At 47.1% G+C, this 8,854-nt stretch overlaps 2 protein-coding genes across 2 annotated transcripts; both read left to right on the plus strand.

Moving 5' to 3' along the window:
* The first annotated feature begins 4,199 nt into the window (after positions 1-4,199).
* LOC112466218 lies at positions 4,200-5,402 on the plus strand. The gene is made up of 2 exons (XM_025034183.1): positions 4,200-4,673; positions 4,782-5,402. The coding sequence occupies exons 1-2, from the start codon at positions 4,200-4,202 to the stop codon at positions 5,400-5,402; spliced, it is 1,095 nt and encodes a 364-aa protein (XP_024889951.1).
* A 1,117-nt stretch (positions 5,403-6,519) lies between these two features.
* On the plus strand, positions 6,520-7,288 carry LOC112466219. Its single transcript, XM_025034184.1, has 2 exons — positions 6,520-6,629; positions 6,724-7,288. The coding sequence occupies exons 1-2, from the start codon at positions 6,520-6,522 to the stop codon at positions 7,286-7,288; spliced, it is 675 nt and encodes a 224-aa protein (XP_024889952.1).
* The last annotated feature ends 1,566 nt before the right edge of the window (positions 7,289-8,854 follow it).

Raw genomic sequence — 8,854 nt, forward strand, 5'->3', positions numbered from 1 at the left:
TCGCGCGAGGCATGGATAACCCCTTTCCGGATTTTTTCTTCTTGGATCCGGTCGACATCAACGGTGCGATTACCTGTGTATACTTGTATCCCCCGTTGCCCTTTAGTCGCATGTTAGGATCGTGTTGGAATTTATGAGCACTCGTTGCCAACAGTATGCTCTTGTACTTTTGCATATCGTCTTCCGTGTAGATATTGTCGTCGGGCATTCTCTTGAAGATCAACTCGTAAATACCGGGTGTGCCGGCGTATCGTACGCCGTCGATATAAATGTTATCCTCTTTGTCCACGTCAAAACGTTTATTACCGAGCATCAAGTCATTTTTGCCGAGATAAACGCCGTATGCTATGTCCATCGTTGGATAGGCACCCAAAACCTCTGCGATGTAAATTCGGCTAATTGGACCCAAGTGATCTTCCAACGATTCTATAAACCATTGTCGACCCTCCGACGTTTTCAACCGTTTATGAATGGTTTTCCTGATCGAGTCGTCCGTGGTTTCAAAAACATTCGCGATTTCAAGAAATTCGGGACTTGTACGTTGCACGGTTTGCGTCGGTGTAGAGGTTATCGGTGTAGAGGTTATCGGTGTAGAGGTTATCGGTAGTACTGTCGATTGATTAGATTTACGCGGTGTCAATGAAAGATCCGACCAGGAGTCTAATCGTTTCTTCTTTCTCTTCGGTGTAGCATCCTCCTCCTCCTCCTGCCCGCGCTGTTGAACGGATAGCGGTTCGATTTTCGCGTCAGCGTCGCTCTCCGTCGGCTCCTCTTTTTTCACCGCGATCAAGCTCGAGTTGTCAACGATCTTTTTCAACGGCCCGATGAGAGGTTTAAAGTGCGTGTCCAACTCAATGTCCTTCTCGATCTTACCGGTCTTCAAAGCGCGAAGTTTTTTGCGAATCGAATCACTCGTCTTCGCAATCTCTTTTACAACCTTCTCGCGTTCGCTAATATTCTCGCTCCCGTCGATCGCGGCCATCGCGGAAAAAAGCAGGGTGTCGATCTCTCTGTAACGCTAACGTTTCACTTCCGACGAGGTATCGGCAACGACTGATCGCTTCTGCGGTATCGCGAACACGTTAAATCCTTTTCTGTATCGACCGTTCGAAAGCGCGCTGTCCTTGTCTATCACTACGAATCCGTACTTTTGTTGCCAACAATCGTGGCACAACGAACAAAATTCGTCGTACGACATGTCGGTATTTACGTGATCGTTGTAGACGTGTTTCAAATTGGTACCATCCTGTTTGAACAGGATCAGCAGATTCGCGTTGTCGCGTATCAGATGTTTAGGTATTCTCGCGTACGTCTGACAGAGATAGAAGGAGTCGACGCTCGAGTGCCTGCCCATTGAGAAATACTCTCTCACCGCGTCTTGCTTATCGCACGCCACGTCATCGAAGACGAAGATTGAGTTTGGACGCGCGTCGCTCGGTGGAATGACGTCACTGTTATTGGAGAACGTAAAGTAGCCAATTTCGTCGATCGATGTCAACAAATTCTCCAAATATCGATATTTTGGCTGTTGCAACGATTTCGAGTATACGTACACGTTTTCGAAACGTACGCCGTGCGGACTTTCCAGCAAGCTTATCAAGACGTTGGTTTTACCGCAATTCGAGGGTCCGCAAATGATCGCGCGTATAGTAGTCGGTAACATCGTACCGTGCTTGCGTTTCTCCACGTTGCCCCCCATCGACCGTAATCTGTCGTCGCAATTGGTCACGCGAATCGCCAACGGTTGTCGCACGAATCTCATTTCTTTCCACACTGCCGACTCTCTGGCTGACTCGAACGCATATTTATAGGCAAGCGGAACCACGAATCGCTCAGTAGCAAAGATGTTCGTCGTACTGTCGAGACCTTCCGATATTCGCGGTTTGAGCGCCGAACAGCTGCAATTTGTGCCGAAAGCCGTTCTGTTGCAAACGTGCGGCAATCACGTCCACTACGTGTGGGACAAGCTTCCGGAACATATAAAGGCGGATTTGGAGGTTCAAGAATATCGTCGCTGTTACGAACATTACAATCAACCGTGGCAGCGAACGCACATCGACGGTCCCGCGCCAATGATAAAGGATTGCGGCGAATGTCAACGAAAAAAATTGGTGAAGGCCTGTTAAATCGCGCGATAAACGCACTTCCGTTCGAATTACACATTCCCGGCTATCAATTTTGCGGTCCGGGAACTCGTTTACAAGAACGATTGGCGAGAGGCGATCGAGGTATTAATCCATTGGACGCGGCGTGTCGCGAGCACGACATAGCCTATTCGCGTAACCGCGATCTTACCGAGAGACACGCGGCGGACGAGATACTCGCTGCGGAAGCGCGAAAACGCATTACCGCGAGAGATTCGACTCTCGGGGAGAGAGCTGCCGCTACAGCCGTCTGGGCGACCATGAAGGCTAAGACGAAGCTCGGAATGGGCTTGAAAACGAAAAAATCGAAAACGGTGAAGAAAAAAAAGCTAACGAATAAACGGATACTTCCGACAGCGAAACGAGGCGGTGTATTGCCGATTCTACCGTTGTTGGGAGTTCTCGGTTCTCTGGCCGGCGGAGCGGCGGGAGTCGTAAAGGCCGTGAACGATAACAAAGCCGCGCGGCGTCAGCTGGAAGAGATGCAACGTCACAATCGCGCCGTGGAAGGTCGCGGACTTTATCTCGCTCCGTACAAATATGGACGAGGGCTGTATCTCGGCCCGCACAAACGCGGGCGAGGAGTAGCGTTGAAAATAAAAAAAAAAAAAACGTCGAAAAGACGTTAAATATGCCCGCGGGTATTACGACTAACGTACAATTGAATCGACTGGCAAGGCGTATGCGCGTACCGTTCTTCAGAGGTGTCTTCATGCGTGATTCGTTACCGATCGGCGGTGTACGTCGAAACGAGAGCGGTATCGTGAATTTGGACGATGCAGCGGGTCCCGGTACTCATTGGGTAGCGTACGCGAAGAGGGAAGATCGAGTCGTATATTTCGACAGTTTCGGCAATCTTCGACCGCCGAAAGAATTGGTGCGATATTTCGGGCCGAGCGTGACGAAGATCGAGTACAATTGCACGTCTTATCAGCGATACGATCAGAACATCTGTGGACAATTGTGCCTGCGATTTCTCCGGACGATCGACGCTAATTTAAAGCCCGACGGTGCGCCGTGGTGACTCAGTATTCGTTAACGGTTTTCGCCGACATGTCTATAACGTTCACGCTGACGGGGAAGAGCAGCATCCTCGCGGAGCACTATTTTCCCGCCGTGGATCTGAGCGACGGTGACTACGAGCTCGGTCTAACGTGTTTTGAAACTTATCACACGATTCCGAACGTGAATTCTTCGAACAATAAATTTTATTTCGACGAGGATGACACGGAAATTACGATTCCCGAGGGATCGTACGAGATACGAGCCATACATGAGTTTTTGAAACGCAAAATTTCACGAAAACGCCCGCGACGCGTAAATCGTTCCAACGATGATCGTACGTCGGTCGCGAATATCGCGCGAGAGGCGACCGCTCGCGCGAACGGCTACGAAGACGAGGCCGCGGAATACCCGATAGTGCTCCGCGCAAATTACAATACGATGAAGAGCGAGATCAAGTGCGCTTTCAGAGTGAACTTTAACAAACCGAACAACGTTGGATCGCTGCTGGGATTCTCGTCGAAGCGTATATTGCAGCCGAGACAGTGGCACGAATCGGACGCGTCGATTAATATTATCAACGTAAACATTATCCGCGTGGAGTGTAACGTGACCGCGGGTGCGTACAGCAACGGCAAACGTGTTCACACGATACACGAATTTTCACCGAGCGTACCACCGGGATATAAGATATCGGAAACGCCGGCGCAGATCATTTACCTGCCGATCATCGCGCGAAGCGTTACGGATCTAACGATACGCGTCACGGATCAAGACGGACGATTGCTCGATTTTCGAGGAGAAGAGATCACCGTCAAATTGCACGTACGACGACTACAGCGATAACGCGCGACGTGTGACATGCTCGTGTTGAACGACTCGGAGCGTGCGACGGATAAGAATATCTTTACGACTGCGACGATCGACGATATCATCAAATCGACATTCGGTAGCGTTAAAACAGAGACGAAAACAGAGACGAGAAAGAAGCTCAACGCATCAAACGTTAAATTTTTACAATCTCTGGGATTCGCGGTACGAAACATCTGAACGATGACTGAAATTCTTAACATCGGAGGCGAGCCGGTCTTTGACGATCGCATCGTCAAGATCGAGACTCACACGTACAACCCGTACGCCAACACAACGTTCGAGTATAGCGACGAGATACGAATACCTATACAACAGCAGGATCTGTATACGTTGCCGTGCGAAAGTTTTCTCTACGTCGAAGGAACATTGACGGTGACCAGAGCAGCCGGCCAAGCCGATAACGTGGTATTGGGGAATAATTGCGTCGCGTTCATGTTCGATGAAATTCGATACGAGCTCGACGGTGTGGAGATTGATCACTGCAGAAACGTAGGAATAACCAGCACGCTCAAGAACTACGTTACGGTATCGTCCGACAGAAGCGTGATCCTGCGAAACGCGGGCTGGGAACCGCATAATAACGCGAACGGATACTTCAATTTCTGCGTACCGCTCAACCTGTTACTGGGATTTTGCGAGGATTACAAACGCGTGGTGATCAACGCTCGTCACGAATTAATCTTGATACGATCGCGCACCGACAACAATTGTCTGTTGGGAAGTCTCGCGTTGGAGCCTACTGTCAAACTACTCAAGATACAGTGGCGAATGCCTCACGTGGTATTGAGCGAGGTCAACAAGCTGTCGATGCTGCGCGCCTTGGAAAACGGACGATATTTAAGTATGGGTTTCCGTTCGTGGGATCTGTACGAGTATCCCCTGTTGCAGAACACGACCAAGCACTCGTGGGCCATTAAGACCGCGACTCAGCTCGAGAAACCGCGATACGTCGTCTTCGCTCTGCAAACGGGTCGGAAGAACGTCATGTCCGCGGACACGAGCCGATTCGACGACTGCAAACTGACCAACGTGAAACTCTACCTAAACTCGGAAGTCTATCCGTACGACGATTTGAATTTGGACTTTGGTAAACACAGATGGGCGATTCTGTACGATATGTACGCGCGTTTCTGCAAGGGCTATTACGGATACGAATATCTCGAGCCGAGTCTCACCGTTTCAACTTTTCTACGTAACGGCCCGTTCGTGATCATCGATTGCTCTCGACAAAACGAATCCGTCAAAAACGCCACCGTGGATGTCAGACTAGAATTCGATTGCATGGAGAACGTACCGCCGAATACCTCCGCGTACTGTCTCATCATACACGATCGCGTGATCGAGTACAATCCGTTGACCAACGTAGTGCGCAAAATAGTCTGAGTGTTCGCGGCAACGTCGACGAAAATTTTTTCTCTCTTTAACTCCCGATACAAATTTATGAGAGGGGAAAAAGAGGGGAGCAGGATATAAAAATCAGAGTGTCGCGAAACGCGCGTCATTCCTCTCGATTCACGCATCGAAGAAAGAGAGATATTTCTTCATGTTTGCACCAACGTTCGTCGACCTGCAAGGTTTCGTCGTCGGGATGAAATTTGTCGTGAAGGAGGTGGCGGTGCTGAGAAACGGGGCCGTTCTGGCGCATTACATCTTTACATGCCCCATGCCGTGGAATCTCCTCACAAAATCCGACAAATCGTGCGCTTCCTGGTTGATTCGCAATCACCATGGATTACGATGGGAAGACGGAAACGTGTCGTACAGCAAGGTGAAGCGTTTAATTACATCAGCGGTGCTCGGTGAGGAAGAGGACAACGACGACGACGACGAGATGCCGACTCTCGTGTACGTCAAGGGATGTCAGAAACGAGAATGGCTGGTAGATCTGCTTGAGAGTAAAGCGAGAAAAAACCTAAACATTGAGACTCTGGATGCGGATTACGAAGATATCGAATCTTTAAATAATCTAGATGTTACCAATACTGTGCGATGTGGAAAACACATTAAAAATTGCGCATTGCAAAATGTATTAAAAATATTTAACTGGTGGTCGCGACGCCAGAGAGAATTGTCATCTTTTTAAAAAATAAATTTTATACGTATGTGTAAATTTTTCAATGTTTTATTTCTTTTCCCTTTAGTCGATAGTGTACAAAATTAAAGAATAAGTAGGTATACGTGACGAATTCTAACTCGAGAGCTTCGAGGAGGGGGAATGGGGTATCAGTTTTAGACGAACATGTCTGAACATGTTTCGCGGTTGATGTCATGCGGAGGGGGGATATACGTCTTAATAAAGAAAAAACATCCTACCTTAGTCCCCTCTCCTAAAATTCAGAGCGCTGATTGCGCGTTACAGAAACATTAATTTCCCCCTCCTTCATCATAGTTTTGGAAGGGTTATAGTGGGTGCTGTCGCATATACTCGATTACTTTTATACGACTAGTCTCGTATCAACTGCTTGTGCGAACGGTCCGCTTCTCATAACCGAGAGAAAAAATGTATTCCGTTGGAGGAAGCAACGGTGGCAACAGCGGCAACAGCGGCAGCAGACGTATGAATTATTACGTGCCGATTCCCGATGTTGAAACTCCAACGTGTGAAAACAAGTAAGTTTTGTATAATTTATAGAGCTTTATATTTTTTATATCTTTTTTGCGAATTGTATTATTTTGAAAGTAATCTCATTATTTTTTTCTACAGCATTTCGTTGGATCGTCGCGCGGTTCGTATACTCAGCAGACGATACGCGCTGACAGCTACGGAATACAAATTCCTCGAAATTGGTATCAACGTGGGTCCACCGAGCTACGTGGAGATCGCCATTGGAGATCCTCGCCGAGGAAAGGAACTGCTGTTGTCTCTCGAAACGTGGAAGGCGCTATACGAGCAACGGCAAAATATTCAGAATTTCTTTCGCAATGACTTCAAAGATATCCATAGTTTTATAAACGTTGGACCGCTAACGGTGAGAGTTTGTACGGTTAATAACATCAAACTCATACGTCTCGAATCTGCAAACGTATGCTTGAGAATGACCGAATCGACGTTGCATCGTATGTTCGATCTCGATCAATGCATCGATGCGAGATTCAATCATTTGATCAGAATACTTGCGACGGTCGATGCAAAGTTTGCGCAGTTCTCCGATATCGCGTCCACTGCGAAGGATCCCGAGGAAGCGTCGAATGTAATATACGCTAGCGATGCGTTCAATACGAATCAGATCATCGATTGCGAGCTCGCAGCTTTAGTTTTTAGCACGTAAGATATATTATGTAAAAGAAGAGTTAAATAAACAGGCTTTTCTTACACCCTAAAACGAACGATGTATTTTTCTTTTGCGTGCATGTCCTTCACCCACTGTATCTAAAATTATCTTTCCTTCTCCCAATTATTTATTATAAAGAAAAGAAACGCGAGCGAAGGGGCGCGAGCGAGAGAGGACGCGAACGAAGAGACGCGAGCGACAGAGAACGCGTTCACATGTGTCGATGCTCAGTCGAACTTTTGCCTGCCATTGTAGTGCGAGACATATTTCATTTTAATTTCTTTTCGTTGGAAGGGGCTATCCGTTTGTAAACTGTTACCATTTCTTTCACTGGTGACATTTTACCCCGCTTCGTTCTGCAACCGTCGTTGCAGAACCGAGAATTCAGTCTCGTCGAGTCCACAAAACTAAACGTTCAAAAAGTTTCGATAGTGTCAAAAAATGGTGCAATACGTAGAAGTGTTGATTCCGAGGGAGGGCACGGTACGGAAGACACGGTGATAGTGTATAGTGACATAATATAGTTTTTTAAATGTTTTTTTCTGTTTAGCCGATGCAGTTAGATATACAGGTCGTGACGGATGAGCGGTGGGTGCGGGTGCGCATTGCACGGGAACGCGTAAGTCATATTTTTTGTGTGTGCGCGCATGTTTTGAAAAAAAAAGTACAATAATATTTTATATATATATTGATTTTACAGCTGTGGATGAGTTATGTGATACCAGGATTCATCAACATAGCTCATCGGCGTTGGGTCCAAGACGATAGACGCGATGAGCGAGATATGTGCGATTACCGAGAAACATCTCGGTACGCGCTGCTCAGACTTTTCGGAGAGGATACCTCCAACGAAATTGAAGAAATAGAAGAAAATGAAGTCTGGTAAAATAATCGCTTTTTAATAAAAAAATTTTGAATTTTTATTAATTATATTAATCATATTGCATTTGTATGTTTCAGGTGAAGATCCTCCGGATAAATTGATCCTCCTTATAAATTTTTTAGTTTTTATATTATAAATTTTCTCGAAATAAACAAAAAATTGAATAATTATAATATTTATATATTTCCCTTCCTTCTCCCTACCCCTTAGATAGTTTAATTATATATAATAAAATATATTTATTGTGGGGGACGGGAGCGAGAGAGACTGCGCGCGAGAGAGAACGCGAACGGGGGACGGGAGCGAGAGAAAGACTGCGCGCGAGAGAGAACGCGAACGGGAGATGGGAGCGAGAGAAAGACTGCGCGCGAGAGAGAACGCGAACGGGAGATGGGAGCGAGAGAAAGACTGCGCACGAGAGAGAACGCGAACGGGGGACGGGAGCGAGCGAGAGGAAGACAAAGAAAAGAAATAACGCGCAACGTCATAATTGAATGGCACTGCAAAAACGTGACCCAGTGAACCTGTGACCCACATGTTCACCAAAAAAAAAACCTCAATAAATTGCCCTAAAAGACATGTCTGAAGAGGACATTGCGGCGATAGGCATGCACAGCGGGGGTCTCCGAGACTCACAGGCCAACTTTCTTTTCCGGCGTTTTATTGTTTCCCTTTTTTAC

Source organism: Temnothorax curvispinosus, unplaced genomic scaffold, assembly GCF_003070985.1.
Source record: "Temnothorax curvispinosus isolate PA1 unplaced genomic scaffold, ASM307098v1 QBEX01016007.1, whole genome shotgun sequence".
NCBI classification, from domain to species: domain Eukaryota; kingdom Metazoa; phylum Arthropoda; class Insecta; order Hymenoptera; family Formicidae; genus Temnothorax; species Temnothorax curvispinosus.

Bases quoted from the DNA above. Each gene is read 5' to 3' on its own strand.
- LOC112466218 (XM_025034183.1), top strand. From the start codon at position 4,200: ATGACTGAAATTCTTAACATCGGAGGCGAGCCGGTCTTTGACGATCGC. The intron at 4,674-4,781 runs GTGATCAACGCT...CTCAAGATACAG, and splicing joins GCGAGGATTACAAACGCGTG to TGGCGAATGCCTCACGTGGT.
- LOC112466219 (XM_025034184.1), top strand. From the start codon at position 6,520: ATGTATTCCGTTGGAGGAAGCAACGGTGGCAACAGCGGCAACAGCGGC. The intron at 6,630-6,723 runs GTAAGTTTTGTA...TTTTTTCTACAG, and splicing joins ACTCCAACGTGTGAAAACAA to CATTTCGTTGGATCGTCGCG.